The sequence below is a fragment of the Lytechinus variegatus genome, chromosome 3 (assembly GCF_018143015.1).
Source record: "Lytechinus variegatus isolate NC3 chromosome 3, Lvar_3.0, whole genome shotgun sequence".
NCBI classification, from domain to species: domain Eukaryota; kingdom Metazoa; phylum Echinodermata; class Echinoidea; order Temnopleuroida; family Toxopneustidae; genus Lytechinus; species Lytechinus variegatus.
The window spans coordinates 48,380,242-48,405,248 of NC_054742.1; the positions used below are offsets into that span (position 1 = coordinate 48,380,242).

The 25,007-nt window shown below is 33.5% G+C and overlaps 1 protein-coding gene across 1 annotated transcript in view; it reads right to left on the reverse strand.

The window, feature by feature from the left end:
* Window positions 1-582: 582 nt before the first annotated feature.
* The window catches only part of LOC121411219 (ferrochelatase, mitochondrial-like), a 41,555-nt gene continuing 17,130 nt past the window's right edge, over window positions 583-25,007 (reverse strand). The window contains exons 7-11 of the mRNA XM_041603806.1: window positions 23,734-23,832; window positions 21,739-21,846; window positions 9,436-9,600; window positions 4,795-4,854; window positions 583-2,602 (exon numbers count right to left, since the gene is read on the reverse strand). Coding sequence (XP_041459740.1) covers window positions 2,468-2,602; window positions 4,795-4,854; window positions 9,436-9,600; window positions 21,739-21,846; window positions 23,734-23,832 — 567 coding nt within the window. The 3' untranslated portion in view covers window positions 583-2,467. The remainder of the gene's footprint in view (window positions 2,603-4,794; window positions 4,855-9,435; window positions 9,601-21,738; window positions 21,847-23,733; window positions 23,833-25,007) is intronic.

A 25,007-nucleotide genomic window follows, 5' to 3' on the forward strand; every position in this document is an offset into this window, starting at 1 on the left:
TGAAATTCTCTCTTGCCTAAAGAATTTTATAATTTTGTTTTTTTTCTGACAATTAAGAAAAACAAAACATAATGCATTTCAATATTTTTTTCCTTCACTTGAAACCAATAACTCAGCTCAATTAATGCAATTCACAATGAATATAGGAGTATAATGATAGAATACAAATATTTGTGATTTGTTTTATCATTTATTACAAATCTCTGTGACAGTTTATCATTTGCTGCAAATGACAGGCTGTAATTTATCTGAGGATAGAGTATGCAGTCATAGGTCATCTTAAATGTGATAGTAAAAAGTATCAATGAAGTGACACATTTCTGTCATAATTCAGCCAAAATTAAGGCTTTGAGGGGAAGTAATTTGAAAAGTGCACAGTCCAGTAATATTTTAATACATGTAGATGAAATGGATGAAGAATTCATGAAGCTCAGTTCACTTACAACTAACTATGCACTCAAGTGCATGGGTGCTTAATTCAGGAATCTATTTTGATTTGTGACATTCGACACAGTCCAACCACAGACCACCTGACAGCACGCTGATTCCTATATACCCCCTTCAAACTTTGTTCAGTGGGGGAATAATGAGTGGAAACTTTTATAATGGGAATATAAATATAAAATATAAATCATAACTTACAAATACAAAACATAATTCATTACAAGATATAATTTATTTGTCTAATTCCAAAAATATGAATGAAAAAGCAAATGCCTTCAGACGAAGAAGGCATCATAGCAGAAGATGTAAGTACCATAGAACTGAAATATGAAATACCTTGTCTATCCAAAATAAGAATTATAGTACTATAGAAAATGTTAACATACCTCAGTCATAAAAAAGTAATTGAATAAAAGAGTTGCATTTTTTCTCCATTTAATCCTCCAATAAAGTGCCACCCTACATCCATCACTACTGATTTAAATGAAAAAATGCGTTAAAAAATATATAAAAAATAACGAAAAAAAACCCCAAGAATCAGTATATTATACTTTGTTGCTTAAGAAAGTAGTTCGCAGAATTTGTAAAATGTAGGACAGCCTCGTTGTTGACAATGACAACCATAAATTACAAGATCTGTTTTAAAAATCAAATTTAGTTGTTTAAACAGCCTAGGTTAGTGGAGGTGAAAAAATCACTGCTGATTGTCTTTTAATTACTATGATTCAATACAGCGATTATTTTAAACAGGAATTATTTATTTTTATTTCCAAATACTTCAAAATCTTCTCGTACAGAGGAGGGTAATGCGGCATAAAAATTACTATCAATCATGATTTAGAATATCAATGATAAAAGCTTTGGAAGCTCTGATTAGTTAATATGTGACATTGCCCAGGTATTGCATATTGCAGCAAACATGGCAATCAAGGAAAACTTCAATATAATGCTTTAATCCCCAAAATAAGAGACACTAACTTATATTATACACATGTTTTCATCAAGATGATCTTCTAACGCTAGATCTTTCTGATCAAATCATCCAATTATGTTTATTTACAAGCCTACTTCAATCTTCAAAGTTTGAAGAATACACATTCACGTTCATACTGAAAGACATTCTTCCCTTTTAAATGAAAATCCCATGAAATTTGCTCTGGTAACATTTTTGCATAATTGCTAAAAGTAAAAAATAACCTGAAACCTTTCCCTAGGCTAATCCTAATCATCTTGTAACATGAACTAGAACCATTTAAAACCCTCACACTGTCTCTATATCTTTAAAAAGATTAAGGCAGAAGAACACCATTGCAGGAGTAAATGCCAAGTCACCAAGGGCCTTTTCACACGTGAATCTTGAATCATCATCGTAATGATGATTGCAATTCATCTTTAGAATCATCAGACCTTTCACACGCTCACTCGAAAACTGATTTGAATTTGAATTCCTGAGCGAAGGCGGTATGAGTCCTTGGTGACAAAGCACTGCATCGATACAATGAGTGCATGACAATTGTATCACTTGCAATTACAATTTTTGTTTACCTTGTGAAAGGGTGGCAAATCAACACAAAAATATTCATGTAACATTGTCTATGTCTGTGACACAAAGCAATGTTTTCATCTATTTTCAATATATGATCCATATGAGCTGAAAGCATACATGACATGATTGAATTTCCTAAATCACTATGGACAAAGAAATGGATCACAACAATGCCCCTGGCTACTTTGATAAAAGATTATGGTTCACTTGGTTAAAAGCAGTCTTGAAATCGTAAACATATTACGCATTCATTCCAGCTCTCCTGCAAACCCTTTTCAAAAGAAATATTGATGCTCTGTTCAAAATGGGGCTGTCAGAAAGAAAGAGATCCTCTCATCATCCCCTCTACCTTGTTCCATCATCTGTGTCCAGGTGAACAAATCACTTTCAACAGGGGGCCTCATCGTCCAAATCCCCAAGCTACATCAGAGTCTTTGGTAAATCTCCATACTAGAGTCCAAGCTACATGGTCGTTCTTCATAGCTTCTGGGAAGCGAAGAACTCCTTGGTCTTGCCGCAGACTGCGTTGACACACATGGGGCAGCGTAGGGGGAGCTGTCGTGAACACACCTGCCGAGACTTGAGATGATCACTCACAAGATGAGCCATGGCCTGAAGGGGGAAGGGGAATATCAATAATAACAAGAAGGGTTCAAGCAAAGTTGAGTGGGTGGAAAGCTGCCCAAAATGTCATAAATGTACTTGTAGTCATTTTGATACAAGAAGATAGGAATAGGAATTTGCCCCTCTCTCATTTGGGGATTTAGGTGCAGGTACAATTCGATTACCTTCGGCTAGTACCACCTCCATGGGTAATCATCTATTTTTTTTTCATTGAGAATTTCCCGGGGGGGGGGCAGTCAAATGTATTGCTGTACACACACACACGGCCAAATTATTTCCAAACACCCCCTAAACAAGTTTTTCTTTCTGGGAAAAAAGCTTGGGGAAAAAAAACATACCTAAACTCGTTTGGCTAGTCTTTAAAAAAAAGCTTTGAAAAAAAACATACCCTAAATATGTTTGACCCTGCAATTGACCATTGACCAGTCTTTCGAAACTACCCCTTTTTTTAAATCTGTGTTTTTTATACCCTTAACGAGCCCACGCGCGTAAAAAAACACCCCTTCAAACACGTTTTTTGTCATGCGTGTGTACAGCAATATATTTGACTGGCCCCCCTCGTGGGAAATTTTCAGATACAATTGGCTATTTGAATCGAACAGATAAAAAATATTTTCATTATCAATTTTACTGTTAGAATTATTATCACCGTCATAATCACCAAACATCATCCTATCACCATCATCATCACCATCATCAGTATCATCACCATCATTACTATCATTGCAATTTAATCATAAACACAGACTCATACATGTGACAATTTTTTCAGGGAATTACATTTAATTCCAATATCAAATTTCAGAAGTTCCTTGGAACAGAGTTACATGTTTTATAACATAAAAATATGGATTTACTCATTCTATTACATATAACTCAATCATGGACATAAACAAGGATCAAGTACTCAAAATCATTAGTCGCATCTTAGAAATAATCCAGTAATAAATGCAACTACTTTAACTTCCTAAATGATTTACTACAAAGAATTACTAATTCATCCAAATATATTAATGAACAGTCTATTCTTTTACTGATTTACATTCAAGTCTAAAGTTATTTCAATCATATTTCTTAATTCTGAGCATATGTAGAAACTAATATCGAAGAACTGTTTGGTTAAATTGTTGACCATCTTACATGGTCAAAACCCATTGATGCTTGCACTGACTATTAAACTCAACTTGACCACCCCAACTTTACATTATAATTTACACCATGGTTAACACTGGGGTTAAAATTTCTATGCCTAAAAAATGCCTTAAATCAACAACATCATCAACGCTGTCAATAATATCGTCATTAACTAGACAAGAAAAGCTTGGATGACGGGAGCAGCCCATGTCCAGGACAGACCAGACAAATGTACTAGAAGTAGCTGACCTATAAGGAATTGTCACACGTACCATTTCAAAAAGTACAGCCTAAACATGCCGTTGTCGCATGACCCTATTGGCCTAGATCAGATGATGCTACCAAGTACCAACCCATTCAGGCTATCTGCTGTGGCTGCTCCAAGACAGTACAAAGACATCAAGCCTTTCCAATTCCTAAGCTTCAAGTGACCATTCTAACCAGCATTCCTCCCATGTAAGTATTTCAATCTATACCCAACATGATTATTATATTCACCTGTTAACAACAAAAATACTGCCAGAGTACCATCTAAATCATCCTTATATGGAATAGGGATTTTAATTTAGGACTTAGAAAGAGACTGAGTCCCGAGAATCTTTGAAGACTGAGCTTAGGCATGAAGCATATATGAATAAGAATATGCTAATAAGCCAACTGCACTGCATAACTCCACAGAATAAAAGATACATGGCCAAGACAAACTATTTGGGTCACTTGCAAAGGAAATTTGATCTACGTTTTACAAAGTCTGAGATAGACATGACATGTAGCAACCACCATCATCATCATCATCCTTATCATCATCACCACAATCACTATCATCATCATCATCATTGTCATCATCATTGTCATCATCATTATCATCATCATTGTCAAAGTCATCACCGTCACCATCATCATCATTATCATCACACCACCTTACATGACCATGATCATTATCATCACCTCCACCATACTACTAACATATTCTTTTTATTCTTGACGCACATTAACCACAACTGATACCTAATGAAAATATATGTCTTGGACATTATTACTCTTACCTCAATGAAGATAGGACTGTCATTTAAGGATGATGCTCTTCTTACATTCTCTGCACCACACTAGGAATGAAAAACAATAGTAATGATAATCATTATAAAACATGCAATATATGGCTTGCTTTCTTCTTATGGTTATTGGATATACATGTAAATAGAAAATAAGCAGAAAATACAGGGAAAATCAAAACAATGTAAATAAGTAATAACAACTATAAATTTGTGATTATTTCACAAATACCAAATAAGATATTTGGATAAGTAAAACAAGTGGTAATGAGGAGACTATCAGGAGAACCATTTTAAAAGTTGGATTACAGTTGAAGAAAGAAACGTGGGGTAAGTTTATGAACATTGTGGACAACTAGACAGAATAAGTTGGAAAAAATTTTAAATCAAGTCTACCCACAAAAATGTTGATTTATAGAGAAAAATCAAATTAGTGGAACATTGAAAATTAAAAAAAAATTGGAAGTAAAATAAGAAAGTTATGTCATTATAAACTTTTGCTTATTTTCACAAAACATTGATATGCACAACACAATGGCATGCAAATGAGATAGAAGATGATGTCCCTCACTCACTATTTCTTTCGTTTGTTGTTTTTTGAAAACAAAATATTTCATTTTTACAGATTTGACAATAAAGACCAATTTGACTAACCATATAGTATTAAACAATGCTAATTCCACATGTTCAGGGAGGAATTAAATGTTGTTTCACTTGACCATGAGGAGAAAATTAGAATATTTCATAATAAGTACATAAGAAATATTGAGTGATTGACATCATCAGTCTCCTCAATTGCATACCAACCAGGATGTGCATATAACTGTTTTGTGAAAATAGGCGAAACTTGAAAATGTCATAACTTTTTTTATTTTACATCCGATTTTGATGAAATTTTCAATGCTATGGTTCTTTGATTTTGCTCCGTTTATTGAAATAAACTTTTTGTTGGGGTGGACTTGATATTTAAATGCCACATGGAACATAATAAAGAATTGACCTATGACACGGGAGGGGATAAACATTGCACCATAAGGCAACACACATTTCAAGAAAAAAATCCCTGAAAATATGAAGATAAAAGATAAATGCAAAATAATTATCTTTTACACTGGACTTTCACATCAAATTATGAAGGCAAAGGCTTCTGTAAAACTACACAAATACATCAATTCATCTTTATTTCATCATGAAAACGTCATGTAAATATCTATGCTATCATTAAAACATGTACTGTAGCTACAATAAAAATTGATGATGTGATCAAGTCTGATCTGAAAACAAGAGGCCAATTCCAAACTAGAAAAAAAAATACATTTAAGCTCCCTCACTCCTCTACCATTCTCACTACTCGATACAGCAATAAAATTGGTCAAATTGAGCCGAGAAACAGGCATGTATCCTAATATAGGCAATTAGTATCTTCCTGACAACTTTATGCCATTCACCTCTCACCATTACGTACATGGCAACCTCACATCAACCTCGTAAAACTACTTATTAGACACTCTTCTATGACGATTTATAGGGCAAATCATGCAAGTGGTTTCCCTCACAATTGTTCATCATTCACTGCTAATTTCTAATATAATTGTGGTGTTTATTGGGGTTTAGTAGAGAGGCTGTAATCTTAGTGGGATGAAACTGGGTATATTTTACATATTCAATTGCAAATCTGCCAAATAGCAGACAAATGGAGAAGCCATTTTGCCTGAAAATGAACAACCTTTAGGAAAAGGTTTTCTATATTTTTTTCTGAAAATCACAGTAAAGAGGAATGGTTGCAATAAAAAGGGTGCTTTATCAATAATGCATGTAACCTGTTTTTAAACATGGGAGGGGTTGGTGACTGAAGTGAATCTATTACACCATTCTCTAGATTCCAATGTTGGATCTCCATAATAAACAAAATTATTAAAAAAAATAAACTTCTCTTTCAATATTATAGTAGAGAATACTAATGTAGCAATAAACATATAACCAGAAGGGTTAAATAATAGACAATTATTCAAAGAAAGATCAATCCTGATATTGACTTGGTATTAATATAGTTCTATCAGAGATCAAAATTACTATCAATTAAAAATTAATTAGCAATATAATTGCAAGTTTTGTCCACAATGATAGTTAATCATTTTTCATTTTTATAATTATTATCTTTAAAATTCATCACATTAATATTACAAGTTTTGCGATCATAATGACATTTTACTTGCAAGATTACATTATTTCCTGCAATACTTCTTTAATTTCTTTGATTTACTCATTATACATGTTGCCTTCGAGCTCATGCATGAGCTCAATAAACAATGTACAGTACACTGACTACTATTAATCATTTGTGAACATCTGCCTTTTGTCAGGCTAGAACAGAGTAAAGAGTGGAAATGCATCAGAATATCATGCATTCAAGCATATGTACATGAAACAAAAAGTCATAAAAAATAAAATCTATTCATAGAAATTTAAACTATGAAATAAACACAGGCCATCAATAAAAGCACAGAAAAAAATTCCCACCATAAATGTAATATTTATAACAAAAATTCGCCCTTCAGAACATAGCAATCTATAGGCCTACATCTATGTACTTCTTCGATGTATAACTGAATATTCATGCTACACCTAGAAAATGTATGCTTCCAATGATTATTGGAAAACTTATTTAGAAAATATATCAATCATTGATACTATTCTATTTGCAAACCCTCTTCTGCCACTCACTTTAATGGGTGATCTATTTTATCTCTGGGTTAATTCAATTTGATTATATTTATATATTTTGAATGTAATAACCTTAAGTGCATTTAATTGATTAAAAGATTTTTTTTATCCTGATAGGGAAACAACCTCATATCATTTAGTTCAGGTACATGTAATAAATAAATGGAGTGAAATTGAAAAGGTGAATGGATTTGTTGATTGCTAAAATGGAAAAATTGATGTATATATACATTTTTTTTGCAAAGGCTAGATTTTTTAATGCAAATGTAACAATCAATCGAAAGGCAGTTGAATAAGGCACATTTTGTAGAAACAATACAGGAATAATTTTGCTTTAAAGTATTTGAATAGCAATTTTGGTCATAAGAGAAAAGCTCTCAACTAAGTAATTATACAATCCTATGTAAAAATGTGCTATACAAAAGACTTCATGCATAGCATTCTTTAAAAAAATGTGGAGCAAATTGTGATACGATACCAGGATAATTATTCCCTGTAACAAAGAAAATATATTTGCTGCAACATTCTAAATATGGCAAGAGATTGTTGCATGCACTTGCATGTTACTGCATAAATAAATGCTTGTAGTTGTTGAACAAAAATAGTAGCCCTGGTAAAGAAAGCCACCAAAAATCTACAATTGTCCCAATGTGAAAATAAGCCCCTAAGAATACAAATAATTACTTCTTACTCTACAAGCAATGTACTTCCATTGTCCCAACTTTGGACCCTGGGATGTACAGGGATGAATTATGAGGATGAATAGCAAGGTCAAACTCACATCATCACACTAAGCTCACTTATTTCATTCTAAATTCTTTACATCGGAATGACGTGCAGGAAGAAGATAGATGATTTAGTCTGATGAATTAAAATAGACTAATATCGTACTCATACAAGCACATCTAAATGAACACTGCAATGACACGTAACCCTACTCTAGAATTTTCACTCGCTTTATATCAAATAGAGGCCTTGAAATGCAATGGATAATGTAGCAGATATTCTAAATACAAAGAATACTATTCTAGTTTATTTGACCCCTTTAAAGTACAAATTGCTTTTATGCTTCTGAACTATATGCATTGTTTATACACATTGCTGTGTTACCCAACTCGATAATGTGCATGTGATTAAAATCAAATGAAAAGTGTTACTTTATGATGAATTAACACAATAATAGACAAGAGTAGGTATAGATAGTCTTTAATCAAATTAGAAAGAGTTGGCAGGTAACAGTGAATAGGTTGAGGATGTAGTGCTTCTAAACTCTATGAAATACTTGCAAAAGAAATGAATTTTTTTTTTTGCAAAAAAGTGAAAAAGATTTTAGATCATATCCAAGCAATAATTGCTAACTATGATGTATAGTATAATGTTTGGTATTACATCCTTCCATAGTGGGATGAGCTCAAGTGATGTTAAAATGAAAATTGTTGAGCTTTTTTCAAAGAGCCTTCTGAATACATTACTCTGACTTAGAGTATGCTGAATGTTCAGACCATTATCATGCTCCAAACTTTTGATAAGAACATATTTAGTTATCAATGTCATATCAAATGGTATTACACCTTCTTGAAGCAAGCCCAAGATGTATTTGAAAGGGGGAAATATAAACATAGTTTTCTATCAAAGAATATTCTACCTGCATTTCATAAAATGTTTGAATTGCATTCCCACAACAACAAACCTCTCCCAAATATATGAGCAGCTGCTGCTTTACAATCAGTCAAAATCAAGGAGTTGTTGGGTTTAACATCAAAGGGTTTCTTGCAACCTGGCATTTTCTTCCAAATGTTGACCAAGGTTTGTAGAAAATATCTTCACAGACAGTTAATTCTGCTTTATTCCTTCTGATTTGGGTTTGGTGTGGGAGCAAATACTGGATGGATGGATACTAAAGTTCCTTACCTCTTCAGCAAGTTCTGTGGCATACTCCAGGTCTAGCTCATGCAAGGTCTCTATGTGGTCATTAACAAAGGCGATTGGAACAAGCAGGATGTTCTTCTTGCCATTCTTACACAATCCTTTCATGGCATCATCTGTCTGAGGGCCTAACCATGGTAGTGGACCAACCTGAAAAGCAAAACAAATATTTTTCATGAAGTATAACTTGGCAAAACCCAGAAGAATGATTCACCATTTACATTTCATCATAATATTAGCAATCGAGAGAATTGATTTGAGAACCATCACAGAAGTGCACGAAACATGCCATTTACTATCACTATGATAGGTCATGTGAATAGCAACTGATATTCATGGTGTCCCACAGACTAGAGATCACTGAAAATCGGGAAGCCTGATAAACTTTGGGGTGTGCTCATCAATAACTGGTCCTTTTCTTGAAAGTCTAATGAGTTTATGATGGCGCAAGCCTATTAAAACAAACATCAAAACGAGGCGAATTAATGAGGTAAATGGTGAGGATTGAGCATCATTAGCAGACAGTTATTTAAGTGGCCTTGGTGAAAATGATATTTTTAGAGCATGGCTGTCTCATCAAAGGACGCCGATTCCTGATTGTGATTTTACCCTACTGTCATAAATTCAATCAAATTAAAGAGATAAACAAGGCTCATTAAAACAAACCACTACATTGCCTTTTTCATCACAAATAAGTGAAAATGACATTTATCAACGTCATGGGTAGAGTAAAAACAAAAATATCACAAAATGAAATCAAACACAGTCCTTCACATTCAAATGAACTATGGAGGAATTTATGGATTCCATATCCATGAAAAAGGAGAACTCCATATCCATGTAAAAGGACAACTTCATATTAATGCATTGCTTTTGGAATAGATGTTTATTCAAATTTATGGGTAAAACACCATATACATATATTTTAAACAAAATTAAATTTGAGATGAACTTAAAAAGCTTATCACAGCTGTATTGCAATTGGAAAAATAGTAAATTATAAAGAACATTTTTTTTCACATTTGCATACATGTGTGTTTATACTGAACTACATCCTGTATGAGGTCTTACATTGTTTATCCCTATCATAAATCTAAAGAGCATCCCAAGAAAAAAAAAGGAAAACCATTTTGATGAAAGGATATCACTGGCACATTTTCATTTCAAATTGTAATAAAACAAAAATAGTGAATTCTTTGAGTTGATTTGAGATACCTGATTAATTATTCATGAATTACAAGATTACAAGAAATTCAACCTGAGGTCTGTCAGATATGATTATTGCAGAAACCTTTGTGCAAATACATGTATGTATTCACATACATTCTGTGATTATGTGAAAGAAACAAACATTAATCCTTTAATTATCTTTAATATTAACAATAAAATGTCAAAGACTAGCACATCAATTATGTGGTGCTCATCCGGCATCTTGCAACAAAATTTAACACAATTTTTCATTTCAGCCCAGTTGGAACTGTAGTGAATTATATTAAATTATATTAACATAAATAGAGGAAACGGAATTGAAATTGATGAAGAAATGACAGAGAAGATGCAATTTATGTGATTTATGAATTAATTTCATATAAATTAGCGTAAATAATTTTCTTTTTTTTCATAAGTAATTTTCTAGTCAGAATTTCTAAATTCTGTTAAAGGGAAGTTCACCCTGACAAAAAGTTTATTGTAAAAATAGCAGAAAATATAATAAAAAATATTGCCGAAGGTTTGAGAAAAATTCATCTAATAATTAAAAAGTTATTAGAATTTCAATTATTTGATTTGTGACGTCATATGCGAGCAGCATTCCTACATAGCGAATGGTAAAAAATCAATGAAATGTCATTTTCTCAGAAAATTGAAAATGGTTTTCACTGTCACTTTTGTATATCAATAGACAAATCATTTCACACCCGATCATGAAAAGAAAACAAAATTAAGTCATCAGGAACCATACAAAATTTGAAATTCATACATTTTATATTACATACCACATGGGGCAGCTGCTCGTTTATGACGTCACAAATCTCAAATTTTGAACTCTAATAACTTTCTTACTCTTTAACAGATTTTCCTCAAACCTTCACCAATATTTTTTACTATTTTTTCTGCTATTTTTATAACAAAGTTTTCTTCAGGGTGAACTTCCCCTTTAAGAACCTTGGTGAACCTCATGTAGCTCTCAGATGGAACAACAACACAAAAATCGGTCAACAAAAATAAGAAGCACTAGTGAGTTTTTAAAAATATACATAAATTAGCGTATTTAAGGAGTTTCAAAAAGGTCTATATAGAAGTTTTATACCCCCACCTAGAGCTATCATTAAAACAAACAACATTGAAATTGATCAACAAATGAAGGAGAAAAGGCATTTTTTGTGATTTATGAAAATTTTTTGCATAAATTAGCATTAACAATTTTCTAGTAAAAATGTCAAAATTCTGTTTGGAAGTTTGGTGACCCTCATGTAGCTCTACCAGATGGATGAAAAAAATCATAATTGGTCAACAAAGAAGCATTTTTTGTGATTATGAATAAATTTTGTATAAATAAAAAGTCAAAATTTCAAACTTCTGTGTACAGCTTTGATGAACCTCATGAAGCTCTACCAGATGGAAAAAAAAATCAAAATCGGTCAACAAATAAAGAGGAAGCATTCAAAAAATACCCCCAAATTAATTTCACATAAATTAGCATAAAAATTTTCTTATCAAAATTTCAAAATTCTGTGTTGAATTTTGGCAAACCTCATAAAGCTCTACCGGAAGGAAGCAAAAAAAAATCAAAATTGGTAAAAAAAAAAGAAGCATTTTTGTAAATTTTGAAGAATGCGCATAAATTAGCATATTTAATGAGTTCCAAAATTCTGTGTAGAAGATTTGAATCCCCCACTTATTTTAGAACTTTCATATAAAGCAAACAGAATTAAAATCAGACTTGAAATTACAAAGAAGAAGCATTTTTTTAATTATGGATGGACGACCGCGCCATGCCATGGCATAACAGTTTTCTCAGATGTATGCATCATATACTGAATGTTGGTTTACACATCGTCTAACTTATTTCTTTGTTCACTTTCTCCATATCATGCATGAATACAGCAGCCAGCTTATAAAGTTTTGGATACATACACAAACACAAAAAATGATTTTTAAAGTTGTTTGATTTTGTTGTTTCATAGTTCTTTTTGTTTTATTTTATAGACATTACGAAAATGTAAATCTGTAGGTACTGTATATAAAAAAGTTGGAATTGTGTAATTTTCTTTACTTATGGAGGTTACTGACTTCTCATAACTACAATAAAGTTGTTAGTTTATTTTTCTTTGTTGGGAGAGAAATAATTATTAATTCATCATTCTCGACCATTCCTCATCAGACTCTCAAACAATGAAATACTTCAAATCAAAATATCATATGTTTCTAGGCACCAGGCACGAAGAAAATTGATTGCGGATTATTAATTGCCTACCTAATGCTACATCTACTCGCTATGATTTACATGTAAATGGGATGATTTCTGAAACAAAATCTATAAAATGCACAAAAATACATAAACATACTACTAATCAGAACCAAAAATTATTAACATGAATATGATAAACAAAGGAATAAAAGATGACAAAGAGGTAAAGCTAAAAAGATTTCTCAAAATGATAAAACTTTGCCACAGATTTCTTTACTTGGAGATAATGGTGTAAACTGATCAAAGACAAATAAAGAAACATGATGTATCATCTGATTCTGATACAATGCAATATTACAGCTGAGAATAGCTACTTCACATAAATGATTTGTTTTTTGTATCAGTTGTAGAATCCCAATTGCTCATCTTTATCAAATTTAAAACAGCACCAAAGACAAAGCATTCAAATTATGGATGGAATTTCAAATTTGAGGATTGAGGGAGGTATGCTCAGAAGAGTTGCACCCCTTTCAACTTCTGCTGCTGGTTGGGTCTTGGCTTTTCTTATTTTATCTTTTCCATTTCCATTTCTTTTTTTTTTTGCACTCCAATGACGACTGACAATTTCACATAGGCCAGGGGGTTCCTGACCCCCCCCCCTAGACATATTTTCAGCTCAATGATAAAATATGGTCCCATGCTTCTCCAACCAAACTGGAGCTGTCTTTCTCTCATACGTTCAATTAATGTAAGGGTGGATTTATCTACACATTAAAATACATTTTAAAAATGAAAGGTGGAAAGAAGTAAATCTCCCTTTTAAATGAGATAAGGAGTGACAGTGTAATAATAAGGGTGGGAAAATGCTATCACTCCTCAACCCCTTTTCACCTTTTGTATTTTTAGATTGTACATTTAGGAGTCTTTTAAAGGGGAAGTTCACCCTGAAGAAAACTTTGTTGTAAAAATAGCAGAAAAAATAGTAAAAAATATTGGTGGAGGTTTGAGGAAAATCCGTTAAAGAGTAAGAAAGTTATTAGAGTTCAAAGTTATGGATTTGTGACGTCATAAACGAGCAGCTGCCCCATGTGTTATGTAATATAAAATGCATGAATTTCAAATTTTGTATGGTTCCTGATGACTTAATTTTGTTTTCTATTCATGATCGGGTGTGAAGTGATTTGTCAATTGATATACAAAAGGTACAGTGAAAACCATTTTCAATTTTCTGAGAAAATGACATTTCATTGATTTTTACCATTCGCTATGTAGGAATGCTGCTCGCATATGACGTCACAAATCAAATAATTGAAATTCTAATAACTTTTTAATTATTTGATGAATTTTTCTCAAACCTTCGGCAATATTTTTTATTATTTTTTCTGCTATTTTTACAATAAACTTTTTGTCAGGGTGAACTTCCCCTTTAACAGTTCAGGATATCAGAAGCATTCCTCTTAAAACACACTTTTGCTGTTTGGATTCTGCAGTCCAAGGAGTTCCAAGTCTCATCACCATATGAAGACATAATATACATCACATTCATACTACATATCATTTCAGATTTCTTAAATTTGGTCATTGTAAGGCTACGTGGGCAGCTACACAAGGCAATGTCCTGTCCATTAAAATCTCTCTCCTCATTAAAAATCCAAACTTGAATGGAGACAATCATCGACATCTCCTCATTTGCAAATAATTGGATAATGTTTGATGGGCATGGTTTCTATTTCGTGTTAAATAATTATCTTTCATCAAACCTTTCTGATTTATAATTTTCTGAAAAAGACCAAAAACTAGATCTACAAGTAGATCTTGAATGATCATTTGCTCTCTGTGTAAGTTCTACTTTACAAAAATTGAATTGAATCCTCCTAAATATACCAGGTGTATTGGCAATGATGGAAATGATCAAGAAGAACATTGGTGTGTATTTTTTACAATATTCCTGAAAGACAAATACCAACAAATTAGTATGAAGCGCATGTAGTTTAAAAATTACCCAAACTTTTGCATAGCATTTCCTCAAGGTTGCTGATTGGTAGACATAGAAACACTGTCAAGTAATTAAGATAGCACTTGGTGTGAGGCAAGAAAGAATGCACCTCCTTTGTTATGTGAAAGCAACAAAAGTTGCAGATCATATCTACAGGAACTTTATCTGGCCCAGGCAGACCTGAACGGGCAAAATGATTAAACAAACTTAACAGTTTATTAAATTTCACAGTATGACTATTGGCAGGTTTAACTGATTGCCTCAATAACTAAAAAGTTACAGGAAGTTAAAATGAACATTTTAAATACACCTACTGAGGTCAAAGATCACATGAATGGACTCAATAGCAGTAAAGCAAAGAATAACCGTTTGGTTTTAATAATCCCATCTCATTTTCATTGGTCCTTCTTTTGCTATTCTGTGACTTTGGATTCTGGAACCAATTGATTTGAGGGGCTACAGCCTCTTTGTTATTAAACCAATCTCTTAATTATTGACATGTGCTTAGTAAAGATTATTGAAGCTAGCAAGTGTCAAAATTTTGTGTAGCGTGCCTGTCAAATTTGCTAAATTTCTTTTGGAACCCAGTTTAAATTATGAGGTATCTGCAGCCTCAACTAGTTCTTTTAATTCACATTTCCATTGAGCAGAGGAGGACACTCTAAACTGCTGGTCTCAAGTGGATCTGAGTTACAATATATATTCCATAGATGAAAGTCTTCAATTTCCCATTAATTCATTATCATTCTAATGGGGTACAATGCTTTGAACTAGAAATTGTTTCATGATCAAGAGGCATTCTTCAAGATCCAAAATAGACATGCAATACTGCTTTCAGTATCTCGCTGGTCCAGGCCCAGTCAAAGTCGTAAAGTTCTTGAGCTTATGAACAAAAGAGCCCTGCCATGCCTGGGCTACATCGCCATCATACCAGCGCCATTGTAATACTAGTGTTACTATTACAGTTACTGAATGCTTGTGGTGCACTCCCGGTGTGGACTAAAAAAATCATGAGCTACTGAAAACGGTATAGATGAATCCAATTTCACACTATTGTCACTAATGGCTTTCATAACTGTGAGACTTCCAAAAATAGAACAAAAGCACTTCCAAATGGTATGCAATGAGGCAGCTTATACATTATCCTTTGTTCAGCATTTAAGTCCCCTAGTTAGAAATATTACCATGAAAAAAAACAGGACCTGAAGAGGACTGGTCTATAGCCTACAAGTAAATAACTGATATTATAAGACCTACATGGAAGTGAAAGTCCAAGATAAGAACCAATTACAAAAAAATGTTTAGATCTTCAGTTTTAAAGAGAAAGAATGCTCCATTCCACTGACGTAGAATTAAATCTCACTACCGCCCACACCCCAAATATGTCATTAAAGTCATGGGTGAAAGAAAGGAGATTTGTATTATCACACTACTTAAATGTCAAGATTTGCATGCAATGATCTGAACTTGGACAACTTCCGTCTTGTGCAAGTTACAACTCCAGAAGGGCATGACAAATCCAGATTTTTTCATCAAATCATTTTCAACCTCACTTCAGCTGCAACCCAGGTAAAACAAAACAAACAAATCCTTAACATTTATTGGTTTATCACAAGTATGTGAAAGTAAAAATATTCTCTAAAGAAGGTATGGAATAAAAAATTCAACACCCAAAAGTTTATGAACAAACCCATGTTGATGCTGTCGATTATAACTGCTTGGAACTAGGCATTTTTCTTATTAATCAGTAGAAATCCCCTATATCTTGTCACTATTTTCAATTTATCCCTTTGCATGTTTTTACCATTTCCATTTATATCCTACATTCATTTTTTGTATGACAGTATTAACTTGGCTACTAGATGCAGTATGTATTGTTTGTGTATCAACAGACCTGATATTTCATGCAGGCCTAGATATTTTAATAGGGCATGTCACTTTTCTATAGGGCAAAATTCTATAAAAATCACAACAGGAAAATATCAAGAGCCAAAGAATTTCAAAAGGCCAAAGAGAGGGAAAATCTAGAGGCTAATAATAAATCAATAGGACATCTCATACCATGATTTTGCTGGCATTGGATTAATTCAAGCCCTGATTTATGTTGCAATCAATACCATCAAAAAACATGTTTCATAATATTCTATAATATAACAAGATTTTGCACATTAGGCCCCTCATTTTTCTAAATTTTCTCCATTTTACTGCACTTAACGGACTGCTCAAGTCGTGATCATTTTGAGGTCACTGCACCCCTTCATAAGAAGTATAAAACAGAGGGAAAAACAAGAGTGTCCCACATACATGTATTCAAAGGAGGTAACAAAGTGAGGAAATGCCCCCCAAAAGTTGTGCCCCTTCCTTTGTGAGATGGCCTAGATCATTTGAAGCATTTATCCCCAAAGAATGGCTAATGTCTGAGCCCAGTTAGGCAAGGTGGTCGTAAGAGGCTCAACTGCATTATACTTGATGCTCTGGAAGGCAGTGCTTATTCAAGGAGAAACTGACATTGATGGAATGGACAGCAATAGACATAGGAAGCAGCTTCACTAGAAATGGTGATTGAACGAATTGTACTCACAAAACAGTTTTGCATGCAAGCAAATAGAGTAATGAGCAACTGAAATTCGAAGCAATTCGCATAAATCTGTAAAAGTATATCATAAGACATATCAACATGTGATACTACTACCTACTGTATCATAAGTAATTGCTTATGTGTCATAATTATGTGATACTACTACCTACTGTATCATAAATAATTGCATATGTCTCTGTACACTAAGACTAAACTAGGTAAGCATTTTTTTAATTATAGCCATGCATCTTACTCAACATAGCATACACCATGTGCATCAATAACAGTTTGGGACTGTTACATGTACGTTTGTTTTAAAATGAAGATAGGACTAAATGATTGCATTGAATTCATCAAAGAAGCATTCAATAAATTTAAGTTTTCTGTTAAAAATGTGTAAACAGACAATATTTCACAATGTACGTAAGTTTCCAATGGCAAATCTCTGGGGCCAATTTGGTTATATTCAAAATAAGCAAACCGACAGAAGTGTGAGAAGTTTGGCCCCTCTCATATAAAATGCTAACACTGCATCGCAGATTACCTTCATAGTGCAGTATATAAAGTAATAATAAAATCTGAAGTATATGTTATGTTTGTTTACAAGCAATACTTCAAAAAGGGATGACAATAATTTAAAAAAATACATAGATAACATTCCCCTCCATTTGCTATGCAACTCACCCATAAAAATATACAAAATACATGATCTACATGTAGGTAATTTGTACATAACTGTGATGAGAGAAAAAATATACACTTGGCAAAAAAAGTTCTTGGACACTTATAAAAGTTAAAATATTCCATATAGATATTTGATTAAAGGCAAATTATTGTATGTCAACATGACCAGACAATATTCCTCTTCCAGTATGACATGAAATTTTCATGTGAACAGTCATGCATGGGCGGTTATATGCTTTAAACAATAGCAATGTCAGTAAAAGAAAATTGCAAGAAGTGATCAGTCAGTGCATGGCTGGTTACCTGCATTAAACAATAGCAATGCCAGTATTTGCAAGAAAATGATCAGTGATTCTTTCAGTTGTGAAAGTTTATGTGGCATAAATATCCATTAAACGATAAAAGCAAACTTAAAGTCAAATACCACTCTAAAAGTGAAGAGAAAGTTATCCACCTTGGATGCATCACTATTCCACTGGAATTTTAAGTCAAAGTTAGTCGATGAAAAAAACGTCAAATTTCAGTATCTTGGCATAAGCAAAAGAAAAGAAACCTTATCCTCCTATCTTCTGCAGGGGTGGTGGCCCTAGGTCGACCACTCCTAGGGCGGTCTCTAACTTCATCAATAGCCAAATACCGCTGGTTCAAATTTGAAATTGTTGTTGGTGAAACTTGGAAATATCGAGTCACTTGTCTAAATGACTGCCCAGACTGCAACATTCCTATTGCTCTTGCACGCTCTTGGTTGGAAAGCTTCATCTTGAAAGTGAGTGTCCAAATGATCCATCTCATTATGCATCTCATGATGCATCCCTAAGCATTCAATTCAAATGATAACCACCTGTTGAAATTGTTGAATGTATGCCTACAGGATGGCCATGATCATTAGCATTTGAATGGTCCATTTCTTGCAATTTTCTTTTACTGACATTGCTATTGTTTAAAGCATTTAACCACCCATGCATGACTGTTCACATGAAAATGTCATGTCATACTGGAGGAGGAATATTGTCTGGTCATGTTGACATACAATAATTTTTTAAACTAAATATCTATATGGAATATATGAACTTTTATAAGTGTCCAAGAACTTTTTTGCCAAGTGTATATCAAAAACACAAATGTGTGCTTACTCATGACAAAATGATACGTAAGCTGTACACTATAGTAGCAACCATCAAACATGATTAACTTCACAGCTTATGCTCTGTATACTATTTAACAATTTCAGTGAGTTGTATTACATGAACCCATTACTACTAAGTTGTGACATAAGTACATCAGGCTTTGCAAAGTAACAACCTGGTTAAAGCAACCAAAAGGTCAAGTTGCTTATTAAAAAATTAATCAATTAATTAATTAATTAATTAATCAATCCATCCATTCATTCATTCTTTTGTTTATCTGTTTGTGTGTGCATGTGTTCATCAATCAGTCCATCCATTCAATCATTCTTTTGTTTATCTGTTTGTGTGTGCATGTGTTCATCAATCAGTCCATTCATTCATTTACTCACTTTCCTTGTTTTAGAAACAGTATACATCTTCATAGGTAAAGATGAATCTCAATACCAGCCATTAAACAATATACAAATGTAAACAATAAAAATATCAAGCATCCTAAAGAAAAATATGGCAAAGCTGCAAATGTTGGGACAATTATCTACGATTTAATGATTAATTTTATGGCCTTATCTAGGGCAGTTATCTATTATTTCCAAATTTGCAAATTACAGCTAATTAGCCTATTTGGAAAATGTAGATAGATATGGGTGTAAAATTAATCATAAAAATTCATCAAATCGTATTTTGAAACTATAATATATCAAACACATTTAGAACAATTTTGTTTATAATTTTCTTGTGTATATTTGATTTATCATTGGTAAACTTTACCATAGGCAAACGTATTGGAGATGTACATGTAGTTTGTCGCTGACGTCAGAATTTTGAACTAACCCCGCGAAAATGGCAATCTCCATCCACAGACTTTGAACCTGAAGAAGCCCAACTTTGAAGAGGGGGTTGAGTTTAATTTTCCTTTAAGAATGTCAAATAATCTGCTCCTCTGATTGGTCAAAAGTGGGGTCCTGTATTTGACCATGCCTACAGCAAGCTAAAGGTGGTCACCAATGGCAACAGGCATAGTTAATAAGATTTCTGGCCATTGCCCCCTCATCCGCTCCATAATGGGCATAGTTAAATTTGGGTGAGATCCCCATTTGATTGCGTGAAAAATGTTGCTTTATGCAGTAATACCATAACATTAGCGGATACCATATTATAGAAAATTTTAGACAACTTGTGCATTTACTTCTTATTGTTTTGTCCCAAATATTTTATTGAGTATTCGAATCGACAAGAATCTAAGGGGAATGTATTATGGACATGACGAAAGTATCAATCATCAAGCCATGTTTAAGCCTTAATGCTTGCAAAAGGTAAGTTCAGCTAGATCTTAGGACCAACATTAGAACTCAACTAAGACTTGTGCCTAAAGTAGGGCATAACTTGTTATTTTAGATCTAACATTAGCTATTCCATTTAATCTTATAGCTTATGTAGGCTATTTTGGAGACTTACGTGTAGACTTATTATTAATTATGTTCATAAAAATATATATGGACTTTGAAATTCAAGACATCGTTGCTTCTTTTGGCAGGAGGATACCGTACCGGCCAGAACATGGTCGCATTGCCGTCCTCTTGAGCCTCTAGAAACCATGCCTCTCATAGCAGTACAATTTATTGTTACAGTCAAGCTCAACTGTACATCTATGACAAACCATGTACAAACAGGATAATCAAGAATAAGTCACTTTCTTATTTCTTGGTTTCCAAATGAATCCACAGACCCAAGGTTGCAAAATAAGTGACCCCAAATTATCAAGTTTGTGACCAATTCAAAAAGTTGCTCTTAACACTATCATATTCATGGAAAAGCCTCAAATATGACAACCAAGAGACACTATCATGATGATATAAACCAAAGTACAGTGATGAAATGACCCTGTCCCTTTGGTTGCTGAACAAAATCAAATCCAGGGATTACACTTACCCCTCGTCCATCTTCATGGTCACCACTCATTGGTGAGTAAAATAAGAAAACCTCAAATTTTTCCCTTGGGCACACTTCAATTTACAACTCAAATGGGATTTTTAAAAAGGGTACAAAAAAAACAGATCTTCATGCTATTTCGAGATCGGTTCACTTTGACAATACACTGAATACATTTTTATGTATATTATGTTATTTGGTTTATAAGTGGAAAGTGAAATACTTTTCCAACTAACTGCCTATAAAATCTGTAGCATTGGACAAGCTTTAACATTGCATTGAATGGGGATCTCCAGGGTTCCTTTTTGGGGTTTCCAGGGCTCTTTTGACCACATCAGGGGGCTGAATCACCCTAACCAATCCACCCCTCATCCCCCCCTTCACCCCTGCTGAATCTTCAGGGCCAGCCATTACATCCATGGCCTTTGACGGCCTTGTATTGAATAAAGCCCTGTTGAAGGGTCACCTTAAATAGGAAAGATAACAACTACATTCACTCAGTATTGAAAACGTAATCCTGACCGTTCCTTGTCGTACTCAAAATTAGTGATATGAATTAACTCACCTTAGATTGCCATACTAGTCTGTATGGATGGGAGAAATTGAGTCTCTCCATCACTCTCTGTACGGTTGCTCCAACCTCTGCTGGGTAGGGATCACCCCTGTTAACTACCTAGTTACAATAGGTAAGAAATGAAGGATTGGACACATTGTAGAAAACAAATTCAGGCGAAAAAGTTGTATCTCATCAACCTGATGGAATGATAATATTTACTCTCTATACTTTGGTCTATAAATAAGTCTTTGATTTACTCAGATGGATTAATTTTGTTGCATGAAGGTCTCAAATTGAAACATAAATTACTAATATTTCTATAAATGAAAACTTGAAATGAAAAAAATCCTTACAGAAGCCAATTGATATAGATTTCAATCTAATATTTTCAAATCATAATGCCAAGACTTGCTTTGGGTAATGTCTCATTCTAGTAACAAGTGGAATGCCTCTGGCCGTCTCACCTGCATCACGCGGTTCAATATAGCAGCAGTGCTGACTTTGAAAACTACTCTAACTCGCACAAGATGTTCAGTGATACATGGTTACTCTTATGTCCACTTTTTATGAACTAGACTAATAAACTTACAGAGATATGATGGTTATTCAACAAAAAACCCCAACATGGCCAAAGTTCATTGACCTTACATGACCTTTGACCTTGATCATGTGACCTGAAACTCGCACAGGATGTTCAGTGATACTTGATTACTCTTATGTACAAGTTTCATGAATCAGATCCATAAAATTTTAAAGTTATGATGGTAATTCAAGAGATACACCCGATTCAGCCAAAGTTCATTGACCTTTGACCTTGGTCATGTGACCTGAAATGCGCACAGGATGTTCAGTGATACTTGATTACTCTAATGTCCAAGTTTAACGAACTAGACCAATAACCTTTCAAAGTTATGATGGTAATTCAACAGATACCCCTGATTCGGCCAAAGTTCATTGACCTTAAATGACCTTTGACCTTAATCATGAGACCTGAAACTTGCACAAAATGTTCAGTGATGCTTGATTACTATTATGTCCAAGTTTCATGAATCAGATCCATAAATATTTAAAGTTATGATGGGAATTCAACAGATACCCCCAGTTCGGCCAAAGTTCATTGACCCTAAATGACCTTTGACCTTGGTCATGTGACGTGAAACTCATGCAGGATGTTCAGTGATACTTGATCAACCTTATGTCCAAGTTTCATGAACTAGGTCCATATATTTTCTAAGTTATGATGACATTTCAAAAACTTAACCTCAGGTTAAGATTTTGATGTTGATTCCTCCAACATGGTCTAAGTTCATTGACCCTAAATGACCTTTGACCTTGGTCATGTGACATGAAACTCTAATAGGATGTTCAGTAATACTTGATTAACCTGATGGCCAAGTTTCATGAACTAGGTCCATATACTTTCTAAGTTATGATGTCATTTCAAAAACTTAACCTCAGGTTAAGATTTGATGTTGACGCCGCCGCCGTCGGAAAAGCGGCGCCTATAGTCTCACTCTACTATGCAGGTGAGACAAAAACCTTAAAATAGTCAGAATCACCTCTTGATAGAAATGCTGATGGGTGAAACATAAAAATGAAGCAGCATGCTCTTAACCAAATGCACCGTGTGCTTTGTGATAAGCATTCATTTTCAAGTACCAAGCTCATTTTTTAAAAGACCATATGACACGCTGCAGTCATTCCATGGCAAATGTGGTACGCTATCAGAGGTTAATCATTCATGCCATGTGTTGTTTTGCTGCAGGGGGAACAAAATCTATTATTCATACATTAAATGTTCAGATTTAAAAAAAATATGGCAGCCCTTACAGTGAGTTTTAATTACTGTCTTCCTTCAGACACATCTCTGGTGACTTCATTTGTAGAAATACACAGCTTATGAACAGAATCAAACTTTATGGATTATCTAGTCATTTAAAGGGCAAATTTCCCTAAAATTTAGGTTAAAAGGCTTAGTCACCTCATTTATTTTATGATACTTACTGACATTGGAAGCGAATGAGCAGAGAAAAGGATTACAACATCATCTTGCACATCAGCAGGAAATTTGGCAATTTCTGCTTCTACATGCTGACTAAAGGCCTGATAATAAAAGAATAAAAATTAATGGGAAATAAAAAAAAGTTTATTCTTAACAGTCACTGAAATAAAGCTGGTCACTTTTGAGAGTTTTCAAGTGATATTATCTATAAAACTTCCCTTTTCTATTCTGTTGTGTTAAAATCATCAATATTCAAGTTAATGTTGGTTGATATAAAGATACCCCCCTATCTAAAATATAGAGATACAGTTGAGGCCGGAAGTTTACATACACCCAGGAAATTCAAAGAAAAGTTGACACTTGCCAAATATCATAAAATTTACTGTATTTTATAAAATTTTTGTGCTAACATAATGAATTTGATATCAAACAAATGAGTATATCATGTCCCTTCATCACATTGCTTTGCAATCAGGAGCTGAAAAATATTTAGGTGTCATTTTTTCCCAAAAAATCTTCATATTTTAGACAAATTAAAAATAAAAGCTTGACAGAAACATTTCATATCTGTGCTAGTTACTTCTCAATACAAACATTTCAGATTACACTTTTTTGTTCAGTGGTGACACATCATGATAGAAAATGTAATATAAATCATAGATTTGACATTTATGTATTTCTATGAAACGTTGTTTGAAAATATATTATCAAACAATAGAATACATTTGGCACAAATACTCCTTTTTTTTCTTCAAAGAATTTCACCTGAAATATACTTTAATCCCACAGTATCCCAATCATGAGAAAAAGTTTAATACACTCTTTCATGTGATACCAAATTCGTCATGGTAATACTTATATTTCTGAAGATATAGTAAATTTTACGATTTTCGGCAAGTGAACAAGTTTCACTGAATTCCATGGGTGTATGTAAAATTTTGTTTTCAACTGTATATCCCAAGAAAATCAGTATTGCAAATAATCTTAATTTCAAAGTACACCTAAGTATGCATGGAAATGCAAAAGACCTAAAGAGATATTTTTTCATCATTCCTGATAACCTTGGGCGTATTTCATCAATATATGCCAACTGACAAGTCGTCAGATCTGGGGCCTGTTGCAGAAAGAGTTGCGATCAAACTAAAACTAAAAAAATCTTGCGCAAATTGATTTTCAACCAATGAAGCACCCATATTCAGGACTTGCGCTTGATATTTTGACTTGAATTTAAACGCAACTCTTTCTGCAACAGGTCCCTGATAACATTGAAAAGTTA